The 18339-nt window shown below is 51.9% G+C and overlaps 2 protein-coding genes across 16 annotated transcripts in view; both read right to left on the bottom strand.

Moving 5' to 3' along the window:
- The window catches only part of XXYLT1 (xyloside xylosyltransferase 1), a 37768-nt gene extending 24385 nt beyond the window's left edge, over window positions 1–13383 (bottom strand). The window contains exons 1-2 of the mRNA XM_049803064.1: window positions 12933–13383; window positions 6078–6225 (exon numbers count right to left, since the gene is read on the bottom strand). Coding sequence (XP_049659021.1) covers window positions 6078–6225; window positions 12933–13361 — 577 coding nt within the window. The 5' untranslated portion in view covers window positions 13362–13383. The remainder of the gene's footprint in view (window positions 1–6077; window positions 6226–12932) is intronic.
- Window positions 13384–13441: 58 nt separating this feature from the next.
- The window catches only part of ACAP2 (ArfGAP with coiled-coil, ankyrin repeat and PH domains 2), a 70474-nt gene continuing 65576 nt past the window's right edge, over window positions 13442–18339 (bottom strand). For all 15 annotated transcript variants that reach the window (XM_049802069.1, XM_049802080.1, XM_049802085.1 and 12 more), the window contains one exon: window positions 13442–18224. In XM_049802069.1, the coding sequence (XP_049658026.1) occupies window positions 18121–18224 (104 nt within the window). In that variant the 3' untranslated portion in view covers window positions 13442–18120. The remainder of the gene's footprint in view (window positions 18225–18339) is intronic.

The raw sequence follows: 18339 nt of genomic DNA, 5'->3' as shown, positions 1-18339 counted from the left end.
CCGACTCGGGCAATCCCGCATTATGGATCTGAACATTGCAGCTGCAATGGCAAACCCTCACACACGCACACCTACAAAGGCAAAAGACAATGTTTTCAGGACGCTGCCTGCCTGCTTTCACAGAAGCGCACTAGCAGAAGACAGTTACTTGTCAAGGTGTTGTTCCAGCAACAGACTATTTTCCCGATACCTCTCTGCTTAACCCACTCCCCCCGGCTCCCAGGCTCTCCACCTCCACAGCCAGCGGCAGGAGTGCTCCGGGTACCTGGCCTCGGCGGAGGCAAGGTGCCCCGAGAAGGCAGAGCGTGGCTCAGCGCTCGCTCCGACACGTCTCCTCCCTGGCCTTTGCCCTCCTCCAGCTCTGCTCGGTGGGAAAGGAGTAAGCCGATGCTCACAGAGGCTGCTGCCTCGGGGCCAGGGCTCCCAGAGCAGGCAAAGGCTGCTATCAGTTTCATGGGAGACCAAGCCAGAGCCAGCAGCTGGAGCCTGCTGCAAGCAGCACCAAACCCCAAGCCGCCTGGGGCTTGGTCATTAAGAAGCAGCTTGGACAAACATCATTATGATCTGATCTACGCTTAATAATCAGTACAGCCGTTGATAATGAGCTGGAGGAATTGCCCCATTCAGAGTCTGAGGCCAGGGATATCACTGGACCTCCCATGTGATCACAGACGTTGAAGTCTGGATACCCGCTATGAAGCCGATACTGGATACCCGCTATGAAGCCGATGGCACAGCCCCCAGCCGGCAGCCACTTCCCCAGACACGATGCTGCTTATTCACCTGTAGCAGCCGGCTGTGCTTCCCCCCACCACACACAGCCGCGTCCCCTCCGATATGCTCCTGCACAGCTTGCAGCTCGGGGAGATCCTGAAGTTTGGTGTCTATCAGGCAGCAGCTTGCGATGATTTCCTCTTCCCTCAGGCAGCCCAGCATCTACAACGTCCTGCAGCAAGGAGCTCCACAGATCACCGCACGCTCTGTTATAAACCCACCTCTCACCAACTTTGATGCCTCCCAGTTCTTGTACAAACATCTGCCTTGCACAGCTCATGGCTTCATGGACCACACCATAGCCCCCTCGGCCGGCCCTCTCCCAGGCTGGAGAGTCCCAGTCAGCCAGGTTTGTCCCTTACCGCTCTTCTCTGAACCTCTTTCAGTTTTTTTCCAACAGACCATGTCGATATGCCATAAATTTCAGCAACACATAATGATCATTCTTGCTTTGTTCTCTTTCCTCATAGCTCTTCATCTTTGTTTAGTCACACAGAAACTTACCCACTTCTCCCACTGCTGCTTAGTTCCCTTACCTCCCTTTGATGAATAATCTTATCAAATATATCTGCAGACCAAGCTCCTGAGTTTTCAGTCAGCAAGTCCCCAGGTGTGTCTTCATGGTAGAGTACTGCCCAGCTCCTACTTCTCTTATCCATCGCCTCTCATAAGCACTGCAACCAGTGGTCTTAATAATTTGGTCGTATCTCATCCTACCAATTTCTATAGTGATAATTATGTCAAGTATTACCTCACCAAGTATTCTCTCCCAAATATTTTCCAACACATCCACTTTCCTACCCCAATTCCTAACACCAGAATAAACCAGGTGGGGAATTGGCTCTCTTCCCCTTCTCGGTCCCATGCCTTCAAAGTATTTAAAACAGGCAGGGGATGAGCTGAACAGCATTTGCCTCTCTCCCCACCTGTTAGCTAGACACCTTCTGATGGCTCTCGCTGTCTGCTCTTGGAGCCTTCTGCAGGCACATGCGTCATCTCTGGGATGCAGGAGGCATCAAAGCAGAAGAGAGGCTGGGCATGAGGAGGAACCATCCTGCTCAGCTGCTTTTCTGGAGATGTCCAAGCCTGATTTTATACATATGCTTCTAAGAGATCCCATTAGTGGAACTAAACACTGCAGTCACACGCCATCCGGCTCCGCGCTCTTCCCTCCACCGCCCATGTGAAGACACAGAGCCATGTTGGCATGAGCAGGGGGCCCATCCTGGCTGGCACTCCCTCTCCAGGCAGACATCCCAGCTGTGGCTCTGATCAGCTGCATCCCACCAGCTTCAGGGGAGCAGAGCCGTGTTCCTCTCCCTGCCCACCCAGAGCCATACCAGGATCAACGAGTTGGTGCTTCGCCAGCGCCTGAAAGATGCAGCGTGCTGCACGAGGGCTAACCTCATGCATGGCAGAGCCCACGGGCCCTTTGCACCCCACGCTCATCTCGCACCCTTCGTCAGGGCTTCTACCTTCAGGCTGGGCCAGTCAGTGAGAGAGAAACCCCGAGGGCTCCCCCACACGCTGCCGGGCAGGGAGGAGGAGACCATGTTCAGAGATGACGCTACTCCCCAGGAAGACTGCCAGCTCTTCGTACAGGCCAGGAAACCCTGCTGCCTCCAATTTGTCAAATACCATCTTCAGTCAAGTTCTGCTAAATAACCTCACTCCACGTGAGGCACGGTACCTCCAGCCAGGTTTCAGAGACTCCCCTGAGCTAACGGACTCCGCTCCTCTGTCCAAGCTGGCAGAGATAAGCTACAAAGCTGCTTCTCTGTCCTGTCCCATTTTCCCTCTGCTCTTCTCCCACAGGGTCATCCTGCTGCAGCATGGTCAGCAAAACCAATGGAGTCAAACACCGAACAGCAGTTTCCAAAGCTCTGCTCAAGCTGCTGGATGCTGACGTCTCTCCCTCACCCCACCAGCTGCTGAGGACACCCAGTTGCTAAACTAATTCTCCCTGAAAACTACCTGACTTGGGCCAGGGATGGGGGCCAAGAATTCCCTGGGGAGCCCACAGCTTCCCCAGGCTGCCTCTCTGCCACCCCAACTCCTCCTCCCCTCGCCCGCAGCACCAGGACTCTGTCCCATGATCTTGCCTGCCAGGCAGACCTGCCCAGACATTACTGCTTCATGTGTCCATAAGGAGAGTGATAAAAAGCTTGCTGGGTCCTCTTAAGTTACACAACTAAAATGACAAGTGATTAGAGGGATCGAAGCCAGCTGGGAATTGAGAGGCCGCCACCTCTGGATGGGCATGCTGAGAAGGAAAGTAGAAAGGTCCGAGTCCTTGTCCTCCCCCCTCCTCCTAGCACTGCTCTGCAAGTCCCAAGACCATTTCATGCTGGCACCGTCCTCATCCTGGCAGCTCCTCCTAAGCCTGAACCCTGCTTGTCCTCTCTCTGTGTAACCTTCCCATCACTTCTCCCTTGCAGAACCATTGCAATGCATCAAGCCCTCCTCGAGCTCTTTGGGCCTGGCCACACCGCATTAAAATGGGATTTATGAGCCTCAAGCACAGACAAGAGTTATGCAGTCTGCACTTCTGCACGCTGCATACCAAGTCCCCAGCTGGTTTAAATCAGATTAACTCCACTGATGTAAGACATTTAAGGCAAGAGAGTTCCATGATTTACACCAGCTAAGAAGCTGTTATATTATAGTTTGGCAGCTGCAGGTTTTAGATCTCAAGTTTTTTGGGCAAGGATCCCAAGCAACAGTGAAAGACAGAGCAGCTGAGTGGCAAAACCCATTTATTCTCAGCGCAGTATGCACGCAGCCAGCACGTGTTCCACAAAAGTCTTTTTTTAAAAAAAAACCAACAACCCTGATGTTCAGTTTTCAGTGCCATTCCTCTGCAAAGTCAGTGCCCCATCACAGCCCCTAGGCTCCAAACAAATCACTAAGTCATGATGCTACGGAAATGCCTCCCTTCAAAAAATGATAAATTTGGGAAACTAAAGCCAGGCAACTTCAATGCAAAGGTTGCTAGCTATTGAAGATAACCTATAGACTGATTAATACAAATGCAATCAAACACACAAGAGAGTTTAATATTCAGATCAGGGCCTTCATTTCTGCTGGAGGATGCTTAAGCTTCCAATCAAACCTGGCTTCCACAAAAAAGGTGCTAATGCTACGGAGCCAGATGTGCCTGCAGAGGTGCACAAAAAGATGCAGTACTCAGGGCAGGTGAAATGGCACAGAAATCCACCAGGAAAAATGCTAACACTGCCTGAAAAGGAAGGTTCAGTCCTTTCTCCTCCAACTTAGCAAAGCAGCTTCTTCATACCAGTAGCGGCTGGTTTGTCAGTGCCAGGAGAGCGGCAGGAGCCCAGTGCCATTCCCACGCCACCCAGAAGCCTGCAAGCGGGCAGCAGACCTGCAGCCTTCCCTGCTGCCTCCTGTCCAGTGCCGGCTGTCCAGGGAAACGGGAGGGACCGGGGAGCCCCGCCAGCCCCATAAATCACCAGGCGCCCAGCACAGTAAATCTGACCTCCCTTGCAAGGGAAATATAAATCAGCTTTACTAGCAGCTTCTGAAACAAAAACTAAGCTCATGAAACTGTAAAAATGCCTCTTTAAACATCCTGTGCCCCGAACAGACCACTGAAAGCCCCGTCAGGCTGAGGGAGAGCAAACAAGCTTTCCAAGAGACGAGACAACTCGCGAGTCGACAAACCGAAAAAAGGCATTTCAGACTGAGCAGCTTCTTGCTGGCAGGCGGCACGACATGGATATCTTTAGCATGCGGTAAAGACAGGGTAGGGAATCGGGAGGAATGAATTAGCCAGCATTAATACCGTCGTTTGTATTCAGCGTACTTCAAAGCACTCGCAATGCAGACATCACCAGACACACAAAAAAATTGCCCAAGTCTAACGGAGACCAAAGTACAGCACATTCGCTGGAGCCCACAGAGTAATGATCGGCAGGGGTTGGACGGGACCCTCGGGGACACCTCACCCCACAGCCCCCGGGGGATGAAGCAGGCCACCTTCCTGACTGCTCTTCCCTAACGCCTGCCCGCGCAAATTAAACACTACTGTCCTACTCTTTAATGAGCTAGCATGGGACGGCTGTGCCAGGACGACAGGGACAAGCCCAGAGGAAGCCCCACGAACCAGTGCAGAGGCAGGAGTTACTGGGCAGAGCCAAACTGGGACAGGGCTCAGCAGGGGCGCAGGGGAGTCGTAGCCGCCCACATTCCAGCAAGAAAGAGCAAGACTGCACCCGAGATCCATGGCGGGAAGTCTACAGGGAATATTATGGCTGGGCAGAGGCTCCAGATGCCGAGAAAGCTGCTGGTGCTGGTGGTGCTGGCCATGGGAACAGCTATTTCAGCAACACACAGCTCTGGGGACGGGCCACCACCGTGTGCCATCCGCAAACAGCTTTGAGGCTGGTCACCTCCTCCTGGGGCAGCTCTATGGCCAGGCAGGACCCTGGTGCTCTCTGCCACCGCTGCCAGGGCACAGGGAGGGCACGTGGCCAGCCCGGGAAGGGACGATGCCATCACCGATGCGTCGGGCCAGCCAGGCAGCTGGCAAGGACTGCCCGGGGACCTGCGCTGGGAAAGGACAGGCGGGGCTGGGGGAGCTCCAGGGAAGGGGTTTGGAGCCCAGGGATGCAACATTCCTCCTCATACAACTGGTCCAAGGCTAGAGAGCACGCTGGTCCCAGGAGAAGCACCCACGTGCAGCCGGGGAAGGAAAACATGGCATCAACTGAACCAAGCCCCTTCTGCCAGCTGCCTTGTTTTCCTGCAGATTTATTGTTGTTTTCCTGCACTCAGTAACAGCAGAGCAAAGGCACAATAAGGAAACTTAAGTGATCAGCGGCTGCTAATCAGCAAAGCTTTCCAAGAGCTCACCGAAGCCAAGAGGAAAGGCTCGACAACCGCTCTCTGCTGCTGCTTGTTTAGTGCGCAGCCGCACCACAAGCGTGCGGCACCTCTCTCTGCTGACACCTCAAGGGGAAGGGGGGCTGTAAACACACACAGAGCAAGCACGCTTGCTCCTGTCTCACCTCTCCTACCATCTCAGGGCACAAGGGCAGGGCCAGCTGCCGTGCGGCATGGATAACCTCCTGCCGCTCACGCCAGTGGAGACCTGGATGTGGGCGGTCTTGGACCGAAGGGTCCTTCACTCTGCAGGAAGGAGCAGAACCCCAGGAGCCCACCCCAAAAGTTTATTAACTTTCCTGGCATTTCAAATAGCACTGGATAACATCTCCGTGCAGAAGAAAAAGAGAGCCCGTGTTGCTGGAGGCTTCTGCCACGGCAGCTGAGCAGAGGCTTACCTTTGGGCATGATGCGATGCATTGCAACTGACAAGAAGAAGATCGAGTCGCTGTAGTAGGTCCCCGATCCAGCGCTGAAGTGTTTCTGCATGGCTTCAACGATTGGAAACAGCTTTTCTGTCAGCTCATTCACATCATGGACTATTACCTGGGAGAGACACCAGAAACACCACTGAGCTGCCGCCTCTAGGGACTGGCCCAGCGCTGGCAGCCTTTGCTCAGCCTGCACCGACACGGGGCGACGGGGGGAAGGTTGTTAAAGCCCAAATACTGGTGGTGGCACTGCAGCTGCAAAAAGGGGCCCAACTGCCCCGGCCCCTGCACGTCCCCCTGCCACAAGAGCCAGCTAAGCACAGCAGGGAAAGGAGGGAAGGATTTTTACAGCCATTTCATAACAGTGAGATGGGCAGACTCGAATCCACTCACACAATCAAGCATGCTCTATGTTTTGTGGGTTTTTTTCTGGTCTGTTCCCACTGCCTAATGCAACCACATATCTGGTCGCCCATATGGAGTCCATCAGAAGAGGTGATGGTTCGCTCCCGGCTCTGGCATCCTGCCATTTTGAGGCAAGCCAGACCACGTCACTTACCCTAAGGACCAAAACTTGCTCCCTGCTCCAGAGGCAGGCTGCGACAGGGCCAGGGACGCAGCCCGGATTTCCTGAACCTTAGCCCGGCATGGAGGCAAGGTCTGCAGCACGTCCTGCCGGGGCTGGAGGGGGAAAGGGAGGATGGGCCACAGCATGCCAATGAAAATCCAAACATCAGGAGTTACAGCAGAGCCGAGCAACTTCTCTAGACGGATCTCAGCCCGCTTGTGCTGGAGCTTTGCTTGCACTCAGCCAGCAACGCTCTGTACATCTCAGCCCTGCTGGAGCCCACGCACCAGCACTGGCCCTGGCACACCTGTGCAGGTCATGGCTATGGGGCAGTGTGTTGGTTTTGGCTGGGATAGAGTTAATTTTCTTCACAGTAGCTAGTGTGGGGCTATGTTTTGGATTTGTGCTGATAACAGTGTTGATAACACAGGGATGTTTTCGTTACCGCTGAGCAGTGCTCACACAGAGCCGAGGCCTTTTCTGCTTCTCCCCCCACCCCACCAGCGAGCAGGCTGGGGGGGCACAAGGAGTTGGGAGGGGACACAGCCAGGACAGCTGACCCCGACTGACCCAAGGGATGGTCCAGAGCATACAACGTCATGCTCAGCATATAAAGCTGGGGGAAGAAGGAGGAAGGGGGGACATTTGGAGTTACAGCATTTGTCTCCCCAAGTAACCGTTAGGGGTGATGGAGCCCTGCTTTCCTGGAGATGGCTGAACACCTGCCTGCCCATGGGAAGTGGGGAATGAATTCCTTGGTTTGCTTTGCTTGTGCATGCGTGGCTTTTGCTTTACCTATGAAACTGTCTTTATCTCAAACCATGAGTTTTCTCACTTTTACTCTTCCAATTCTCCCCCCATCCTATCAGGGGAGCGAGCGAGCAGCTGTGTGGGTCTCAGTTGCCAGCTGGGGTTAAACCATGACAGCCAGAAACAGGAGCAACTGCAAACATACCTTGTCAGCTACTGAAATTTTACAAGCTTGCAATTAATTTTGGTCAAAGTCCGATGAACAGGAACTTTCATGCAGCCTGATGCTCATTATACACACAGAAGAATGCAGGTCACTGAATCACGCAAGATAACCAGAGGGATTTTCAGGGCAATTAAGAGAGACGAGGGACACGACCCCGGTGCGGATAAGGGGGAGTGCAGGAACTCGAGTGTGGAGACTCGAGGTCGCGCTGCCTTCTTCAGGCCAGGGAAAGCAGGAAGAACCCCACAGGAACTGAAGGCCAGCAAGGACACAACTTTGCAGCAGTACTTGAATTTTGGAAAGCGGAGCCTATATCCCTTGTTTGAGGGATACCGAGACACTTCCCCAAGCCGGCCCTGCCTTCAGCAAGGAACTCAAGCCCACAATCTCTGTAGGTCCATTCCAAACTAAACTAATCAAGGGTTCTGCGGTTTCTCTCCTTTTCCCTACTAAAACTTCATCTGCTTAACAGCAAGGAGCCCTGCACTACACACTTAAACATGCAGGATAGAGCATTTGTTCGTTTGTTTGTTTAGGAAAAAACAACCCTAAACCAAGTCAAGCGCTTCAAAGGAAAAAGCAGCTCTGGAGCCCGAGCTGGTGCAATGACCATCCTCTCTATGGGATGCACAAAGGCCTGCTTTGACACCCAGCAAGGCTGGCATAGAGATGGAGGCAGTGAGCAGTCTGGAGCTTCTTCCTCCCACACCTTCTTGCAGAAAACGTTACCGAGATCAAAGTGCTCTCGCATCAGAGCAGAGCTTGCCGGAGGCGGGGAGCCGCTCGTGGGACCTGCAGTACACCGAACGAGGCAAGGTGACGGGCCCCTCCTGACCGCCGGCACAACGGGCGAGCCACAGCGGGGTACCGCTGGAGGACAGCCACAGCAAAGTCCCCATGCCTCCCCTCCTGGGGAGACCACCCCAAACGCCCACCCTCAGCCACTGGCCCTTGCTGTCAGACGGGTGCCATCCAAGAGCCCTCGTGCAGGCTCCGCGGCCAGCATGTCCCTCGGCGGGGCGGCCGTGCTGCCGGTGTCCCGGCTGCTGGGCTCAGGGCCAAGCGCCTGCAGGAGGACGGCAGGAAAAACACAGAACAACATGTACCAGGAACGTGCATTGGGAGAGCTCATCAGCAGCCACACCTGGCTTTGGATAGCACAGCATATTCCCCAAGACACCGCAGGGGAGGAAACGCCGTTACCGGTAACGTTACGGCAGCGCCTCGCTCCAGCCCTGCCAAGCTGTGCGGCCGGCTTCGCCGTCGCGGTTAGCACCGGCAGCGCCGCAGGAACAGGCAGGAGAGCAGCACGGCTGCGGGGAGCAGATCGGCAGCACCAAGCGCTGCTGCCGGCAGCGATCCCAGGTGACAAAACAGAGCAAAACATTGCTGTTCTCCAGGTGCAAAGGCACCACCACCACTGGGATGCGCGACGCTCTGCTCCCAGCCCAGCGCGGTAGGGGCAGCTTCGGGGTCTGGCTGGACTGGAGAAGCACGGAGGAGAAATACAGCACCTGTAACCACCCTTCTCCGCATCCGGCAAAGGCAGCCTGAGGTCTGCACAGCACTTGGGAAACAGCTGAGCAGGGGGGGAAATAAGTCAAACCAATTCCAGTCACCTCTGAAATGAGCAGAGTGCCAAGCACCAGCGGGCAAAAATCATGGGAAAAATACTCCTGAAACTCCAGACGCAGCATCATCCGCCTTCCCTTCCCTGCCAAAGAAAACAGGAAAATTTGTGTCTTTTGCCCACCCTTTGACTAGGCACTTCTGCAAAGCAAACCCCTGAGCAGCTGAACCTTCCTTCCGCAGCCACAGGCCGGCCAGTCTCTCCAGGACCGCAAGGGCTTCTCCTCTCCCCACTGCTGACTTTAGCACAGCTTGTTGATCCGCTGCTAATTTTGTGCTTCGTTATTTATTTGTGTAGCAGCTTTCAGTAAATCCCTGTAGCTAAATCCGACCACATTTGCTGAGAACATTAAGAAAAGTAAGTTCTAGGGGTTTCCTGTGCAAGCAGTTTTATAAGCACGCGTCCCGCACTGAGAAAAGGCCCCTTCAATTGATTCACTAGGAAAAAAACCCCCATGTTTTGTTTGTCTTTAACTTTCCCTCCTTCTCGTGCCAGGTATCTTTGCAGCTCTCTTGTAAGCGCTGGGTCACGGCAGCTCAGTTAAATTCACCCCAGCGCGTCTTCGCACAGCACCAGACCCGCAGAGGAGTCAGCATCCTCCGCGGGGCTGATCTAAACAAGCAACCAGGAAGAGCAACGAGCAGAACGCGCAGTTAATTTTATTCTCAGAGGGGAACGGAATAAATAAGCGATATGAATCAGCATCAGGAGTCAGAGCGTGCAGCCCAGAGTTGCAGGAAACGAGGCGAGTCGGGTCTCTTTGTAAGCACAGTATCGTCTGCTGAGACATGCCCAGGCTCGCTCCGGATCACTTCCCGCTCACCACGAAGCGGGAGAGGCTGCAGGGATCACCCTGCAACCCACGGGGCAGGACACGCTCCCTGCGACTGCGAGGATAAGCCCTGGTAAAAGCCCAGCAGAACCTCCGGGAGCCGAGGCTCGGAGGACGAGGCGTGGGCAGGACGGCCAGGTCCTGGCTGGGTGCCGGTGTGCGGCGAGTCCTTCCTCCGTCCCCGCCGCTCACGGGTGCTTCCCGGCCAACTTCCTCCGTCCCCACCACTCTCCACCCCACGCCAAAAAGCCACGCAGGCACCACATCGCAGAGCACCAGCTCCATCTGCCGCTCGCCGTCGGCACGCTGCGCTCCCAGCTCCGCAGCTGGGGCACATCTGCAGAGGCACCGTGGGACCGACCGGTGATGCCACGTCACGGCTGCCCCCACGCCTGGGGCAGCCCAGGTCCGCCCTGCCCTGCGTGGCAGGGAGGGTCCTGTGCCTAAGCTGCTCCCACGCACCCCACCGCGGTGCATCCCAAAGCCCCTCTGCTCTCACCCTCCGCACGCTGCCCTGCCTGGCAGGCTGCAGCCGGCTGCTTCGGTCTCCAGGAGATCTTGAAAGTTTCTGAACTTGCTTAGGGAGAGACAAGAGCTGGCCCATGACCTTCCCCAAGGGCTAGGATCTAGGTCTGATTCCTGGGCTTCACTCTAACAGAGGACCCAACCGATCCCAGCTCCGCTGGGAGGGGAGGGCAAGGACAGCTCCAAAAGCAGAGCCTGAATCACATCCTCACGAAGAAAAAAGTAAAGCTCAAGGTTTTTATCAATCCTGCCTCGGCAGCTCACGCTGCCCTCTGAGCACTTTATCAAGCCTCATCTCTGGGCCTGCTCTAGGAGAACAGCAGAAGAACCAGGAGAGCGTTCTGGGGACTCCAAGAGAACCAGGAAAGGAGAGGTCTCAGGATGAAGAGGGGCTACTGCAGGGGCTACCCGAGTATCAGGATCAACTGCCCGCAACATTTTAGCAGCACCAAAAGTCCAAGTTAGGGTGATGTTTCTTGCTGATAGAGAGGAGGAATAGGGTAGGCTACAGCAAGAATAAAGAGGTGCTGTCACCTGCTGGCGTACCAGAAACCGGTGCAGTATTAGGGGCGAGGCTGTATGCTTGAGGAGCAGGCAACAGCCTCTGCTCTGTACTAGGAACTCTACCTAAAACCAGGAAAGCGGATAGATCTGAAGTCTACTGCCAACCACAGGCCAGCTAATAAAACAAGGATACGTCAGGCTCTGCCAGGAGAGAGGAAAGAAGCTGCCCCACTGAGCAGATCCCAGGCGAGATCTCACCTGAGCCCGCCAGAGCACGCTGCTTGCTTACACCCAGAAGATCAGTTCTGGCACAAGACCTACTCACCAAGCCATGAGCCAGGCTTTACTACGAGTCCACAGGCACCTACAGAGAGAGGCCCACCCCGCAACAGACACATCGCCGCGTGCCCCCACCTCACGCAACATTCAACTCGCAAGCCCGCGTCCCCCTGGAGAAGCAATGCCGGCAAGGCCGCCCGCAGAAGAATTTGGTTTCTGGGAAGAGCAGATGGCAGTAAGGCAGCCGCGCGCAGAGAGGGGCGTCTGCAAGGGATCTGCACGCCGTGGTGGCCCGGGGGTCCTCCCACTCCAGGGGACACGGTGCCGCAAACTGGAGCTGGGCTGTCGCTCTGCACATTTGCCCTGCACCGTCATGGGGCGCGGCTGGTCCACCCCGCTGCAGCAGGGAGGAATGCTCCTGAAGGTGGCTGTGCTAGACCCCCTCCAGACAGCTGAGCACTGCCGGCAGGGTGCAGGTTACCCCTCACTGAGGGATACGTGACCTGACTGGGCACCAGCACTAGTAAAGTGCTGTTTAAGGAGAAGGAGAGGTGGGATTATTTACCAACAAATGATCGGTAGGAACAACGTTGAGGTTACGTCTCAGCAGAGTTCAGCTAATATTAAACGCCTGAAAGATGGGAAATGGAAAGTTACAGCAGAAGCAGAGGACGCTTCCAGGCAATACCCTGCAGCAGCGCCTCAGGACAGGAGAGTCAAGTTACCCGGAGTCTCTCGACTTAATGCTCCTTCAGTCTTCAGACCCTGTGTTTAACGTGAAGGAAAGCCTGACTTTGCATGGACTGCACCGACTACGTTTTTGGGAGGCGGAACCGTTTCTCCGGCAGGTAGCCGGGTGAACATTTGCACGCGGAAGCACTCCGACCTCTGCAAACTTTCCGTTCCCCTTTCCAAGAGCCACGAGCAGCAGGGCGGCAGCCTTTTCTGATCACGGTCCCGCGGGACCGCTTGGGAAGGCACCTCCACGCGGGGCACGCCTGGCCCCTGCGCCGAGAGGCTGAACCGGGGCCAACAGCAGGGTCTCTGGAAGAGGAGCAGCACCGCTCAGAGCAGCTGCTCTTCTCCCGCAGAAGTGGCTTGCCAGAGGTCTCCCCAGGCCACGCAGCCACGCAGCCACCCAGCCCCGGGCGAGGCAACCGCCGAGCCGCGCCGGGACACCTCCGGCAGGCAGCAGCGGCAGCAGCGGCAGGAGGGTCCCGGCTCGCACGGAACGAGCCCTCCAGCAGACCGGAGAGGCCGGGGAGCGGCGCCGCAGGGAGCCCCCGCCGGAGGGAGCCGGAGCACGGGCTGTGGGTTGCGCAAGTTTCTTCCCGCCCGGCTGCCGCTCCCTTTGTCTCACGGGAAGAAGAACCGCGCTCGCAGGCCCCGCGGGACGCCCCGCCGAAGGCCAGGCCGGCGGGGCCGCTCCGCTCCGCCCCGCCGCCCGCAGAGGACAGGGGCCCGGCCCCGGCGCGGCCCGGCTCCGCCGCCCGCCCCGCCGGTCGCACCTGGTGCCGGAAGGCGGCGCCGCGCAGCAGGTCCCGCAGCAGCCCCAGGCCGATGTCCCGGCTGGCGCCCTCGGTGACGAGGTGGAGGTGCAGCGCGTCCCCGCCGCCCAGCCGGCCGTGCCGCAGCAGGGAGCGCAGGGCCGCCTGCCCCTTGGCGCGCAGCGCCGGGCTCCGCTCCGCCTTGGTGAACATCATCAGGAGGTGCAGGTCGCGGCCCCCCGCCGCCGCCGCCGCCTCGCCGGCGGGGCGCTGGGGGTGGCGGTGGGCCGGAGCGGGCGGCGTGGCGCGGAGGCGGCGGGTGGCGCTGGAGAAGGTCTCGCCGCCGCCGCCCAGGTAGTAGAAGGCGCAGACGGCCAGGGCGGCGGCCAGCGCCAGGGCGCAGGGCTGCGAGCGCGCCCAGCCCCGGGCGGCGCGGCCCATCGCCGCCATGCCGGGGGCGGGACCGCCGCCCCGCCCCGCCCCCCCCCCCGGGCCCCGCCCCCGCCCCGCCCACAGACGGAGGCCGCCGGCAGCGTACAAAGGTTTTAATCGAGTCCGGTATTTACAATCCTTACAGCATGTACAGTCGATGAAGGAACTACAAAGGTAATAACGCGCTTCTCTCATTTACAACGGCAAACTACAGAAAACTACATTCAAGTTTTAGATACAGAGGCTACAGACGTCATAAATGCGAACTAGGGCCGGTTATACATTCTTTACAGTTACACCTTAAGGGGAGGGGGAAAGGGTTCACAGGGGAACGCAAGCATTTTACTGCTGGAATGCTTAAAAAACACCCAAGTACAGAGAGACGCGTGGATAAAGAAAAAAAAAAAAGTTCATTATTTCAGACAGAGTTACCTCTCTGCTTGAGGAAACGACAATTTCTCTATTAAAACATGAACAATCTGGCATCCTAACAAAGAAAGTGAGCGGGATTTTTTCCTCCTCTATCATCTCCTTCCATGGGAAGAGAAACAAGAAAATACTGTATGCAGAAGATAAAGCAAGCGTCTGAAAGGGGGTACACCAAAGCGGCACATTTGTCCTTCTCCCCCCACCCCCCCGGCCCATATTGCCTTTCTGGAGTTGTCCCCATTTTAAAAATGCGCTTTTGTGCAAGCAAGACGTTTCAGCTATCAGGCTGCACAAACAAGCGGCATAAACTCTAACTTCAGAAAAAGCGTCCATCTGTGAATGGGCAGAGAGGCTAGTCTGCAAAACTGACTCTCAAAATGCTTTCAATGTATTAAATAACCAGAATAATCAGCTTAGTCCTTTTGACAGTATAAAAACGTTACGTCCTTAGCACTCACACATTATTTGTAATTCTATCAAATGGTCCTTTGATAGTCACCGTGTCATTTGAGATTCTCATCGTCAAGAAGCAGAGTTAACATCCACACTGTAAAACAGATGGCTGCAGGGAAGCACCGAAGTCCTGAAAACATCACAGCCGACCCTGTGCTAATTCTAGTTTTCACCTTTTTTCTTTAGTGCTACAAAGTTTTTGCTCTATATCAAGGAGAACTCTAATAATTCGGACATGTGTGTACTGATGTCATACTGCAAAACAGGAGAAACTTCCTCTTGTATGGTGATTTGCTGACAGCAGTTGGAAGGTCTGGTTGCATTTTCTAAAACTATTGCAGCTCATATATAGAGGGTTAAAATATAAAGCCCCACAGAGTGAAAAACACAGTATTAATACAGGATCCTTTAACCCACTAACATTAGAAGCCACCAAAGGTGCAATATAAAGCTCTTGAAATCAGTGGAAATACTGCCACTGATTTCAGTGACTGCTTGGATTAGGTCCCAATTGGTAAGGAGGCTGAAGTCCACAATGTACTAATGAACAACTGAAACGTGCTTTCAGACTGTGCGTTCAGTATGTGCAGCTTGTGAAAGCAAAGAAGGAATTCTACCATCTACCGCCTTCACCCAAATTTATGAGAATAAAGTCCAGCATGTCTAATATAATTCAGTGGCATAATTCAGTATGATAATTAAGAAATTTAAGTTTATATGCCCTGTACTGACATTAACATAAAATATGAAACCCTATGAACAATCAGAACAATACAGACCACTAAGGAGACCCCATGGACACTCTTTGAATCAACATGTAATGTTAAGTAAATTACACCTCTGAAATCAAGATGCATTAGAATATACATTGAGCTCCTCGACATACATCTTTCCAAGAGACTTCTAGAACATATGATCTAACTCTGGCTAGAAAAAATATTATAAAATCCTTCATATCTAGTAAATTACTATAAATACATGTGAAAGCTGATTTTAAACTCTGTTAAGAACCTACTGCTTTGTACCTCACCAGTTAAGACCTACTATGTTTCATACCTACAGAGAAACATGAACTGGAATTGAAGCTTTCCATCGTCTTGTACAGAGTACAAGATGCTAACCCACAATGGAGCCTTACTGTCTAGTATTCTAGTTATACTCAGATTCCTATTTTAATAAAAACGGAAGTTTCCTAATATTACTGAGCAGCAGATTAGCACTTGAGTCAGAACTTGATATAGAATCCAGACCTTCAGAGCCCTGGTAATAATCATACTTTGTACTACCGAGGGCTGAATCCTGTGAGTTACGGAGGCCCTGGAGCGCTGAGCTTGCCAGTGTCTGGTAGGACTAAGCCCTCAATGAATTTCATGTAACTTAATGGCATATTCATTTTTGCTGATGAGCAACATATTAAACATATGTATTGCACCTGACCTGAAAAAAAGCTTTAATTGCATGCACTTTGCACTAGACATCCTAGAGTACCTAAAAGGATAGGGGAACGAGGCTGCAGCATCAGAAGTGACATACTTACTCCCTGAACCATTACAACTCCAGAGCTCCTGACAAGAGTTATACAGTCTGTGGATCAGGTATGTTATGTTATTAGTCCTTTAGCATAAATAGACTGATACTGCTTCCCAGACAGATGAGAGTTGGGAATGCAGCACATGGATCTGCAGAGCTACTGGGAAGAAACTTTTTTGTCTACAGGAAGTTATCCTGCAAAATTTGTCACAGATTTTTGCGGCTAGGAAGGAAAATACCAGTGGAGATTTTAAATAAGTGTCTTGGACATTTTTTCAGCAGCACGGACTGAGATAGCGATTATGCCATTAAGCTGTAGCTAGCTTTACATTACAGCCAATCACACTATATACTGCCTGTCATGTAGGCTGCAAAAGACAAATCTTTCGAAAAACCTATGTCTGAAGTGTATACTATACATGGTCATATCCTACACTGTCCCATCTGTACACTGGGAATTTTACTTTCTCTAAGATCTACTAAAACATCCATTGCTGTTAAATACTGCAGATTAGGAAGTATATTATAATTTCACAGACAGCTATTTAAAAAACAACTTACTACAAATTACTGCTTATTACAAGTGATATTCCTAAGTTTCTTATTATTCAGACTAAATGCACTCTTTAAATGGGCAGAATCTGCTTTTCCTAGCATAATTAGACCATACACAAAAAAAGAACTATTTTGTAAGATTCTTATGCTTGGAAAAAGAATCTATTGGACAATTCTAAAATGCTATTAGCTTTGCAGCAATAATCATTCAGATTTGATGCATTATTATACATTTGATGCAAAATTATAAATATTTGAAATAAATTGTTGAAATTTAACGTGCCAGAAAGTTTATTTTTACCATAGTTTACAGAATTTGTTTACCCAATTTTGCTTAGCCAGCTTGGAGAAAAGCCAATTAATTTCCTAAATACATTTAAACAGCAGGTTAGCAAAATGCCATGGCTATTAGGATTATTAAAAACTCACATTGATAGCATGTTACCTAAAAATTCTCAATTTGTCCACAGGGCAGACAAATAGAGCATAAAGAATGGCATCTGCTAGTTTGGGGCTTCAGGTGATTACTGTCTAGGTATTAAATAACCTGACACATAAGCACGTATCTAGAGACACCATTTATGCATGCGTATCAGCAGAGTAGAGCTCACTATTGAGTAAAGCAAATTGTGTTGCTGCCCTCAGAATACAGCTGGAGACTATGCTCATTCATTACTTCCCTAAAATGTGTGGTGAAATTCCTAGGTTTTCTTGTGCACACATTAGTTTAGACAACACGTATACATAAACATCTTTGCAGATTATATAAAGGATACTGCTTCCTGGTAAAGAGGATCGATTGCCCTCAATTTAGCATGGCTGCATTACATATGAGATTTTATATATTCAGCTTATGGCTAGTAGTGAGAACAGCAAAAAGAAAAGGTAACAAACAGCCTTCGTATGACTGTTCTACACAAACTCCATTGGCTCAATATTTACTTTCATGTCTCAAATTTCAAGTTTTGATGTCAAAATACTACAAACAAACCCCACATCATGTCCAGAATGATTAAGTTTATTTTTCATGAGAGGTTCCACATGCTCATTTAAAAGTATACTTGCTGCACAGAGAGTTTAAGTTAAGAGAAAAAAAAAAAAAAAAAAAAAAAAAAAAGGAAAACAGACTGCTCTTAGAAGTTTGGTCCTCCAGGATGTATACCTATTGTGACTGACCCGCAGTCACCAGCATAAAGGCCAGCCTGGTGTTAAAGCTTCCACTGTGAAAGAACTTACAAAAGAGCAGGAGTTGCCATGTCTTGTTATTAACAGCCTACCTCTAACCAGAGTCATCACAGGAACAATAGAACCTGTTAAGTTATAGGCCCACAAACAGAAGGACAACTCAAGAAGTCATTATCCGATTTCCCTTCCAAACAGTCCCAGAAAATGCAACCCAGACCTTCTTGTCAGAGGCACATTCTTTATGGCAATAGGGAGACAGATGACAGTAGGCAATACTAAATAGCAAAGCTGGTGTGCTCGTCCTGCCATCGGGAGTCTGCAACGCATACAGCTACGCTCTGCTAACTTTTATGTACGAACCACAGACAAACTTGGTACTTGCTAACAGGTACTATTTTTATACTGAGCTAGCAGGTATTCCTTTTTTTAAACATTTTCTTCAGCTGCTGAGGTATACGTATTGTAGAACATAAAACAATTCATACATTTCCCCAGCTACCACAATCTAAAGCTACATTAGAGTGGTCATTTTATCCAAACTATCTAACAAAATGCATATAATTCATTTTGTTAAAGTAAAAAAAGAGTTGCACTATAAGAATCAGGTTCTTTTCCTTCTTGACACTTAAGACTTCTGGGAATCTGACTGCTGGAAACGGTTTAGCTTCTCTGGATTATTTGATGCCATTTGAGAAAAGTCACGAAAAATGTCCTGATAAATTTCATCTCCTAGATAGAAAAGAAAAGGGAAACAATTTTAAACATTTGTGATAATTAACATCACCCACCATTGCACAAATGCCCTACTGTGCTACCACTGTAAAACACTTATTCATGTATAAAG

The sequence above is a fragment of the Accipiter gentilis genome, chromosome 6 (genome assembly GCF_929443795.1).
Source record: "Accipiter gentilis chromosome 6, bAccGen1.1, whole genome shotgun sequence".
Taxonomy (NCBI): Eukaryota; Metazoa; Chordata; class Aves; order Accipitriformes; family Accipitridae; genus Astur; species Astur gentilis.
This window is presented reverse-complemented; position numbering and strand designations above follow the sequence as displayed.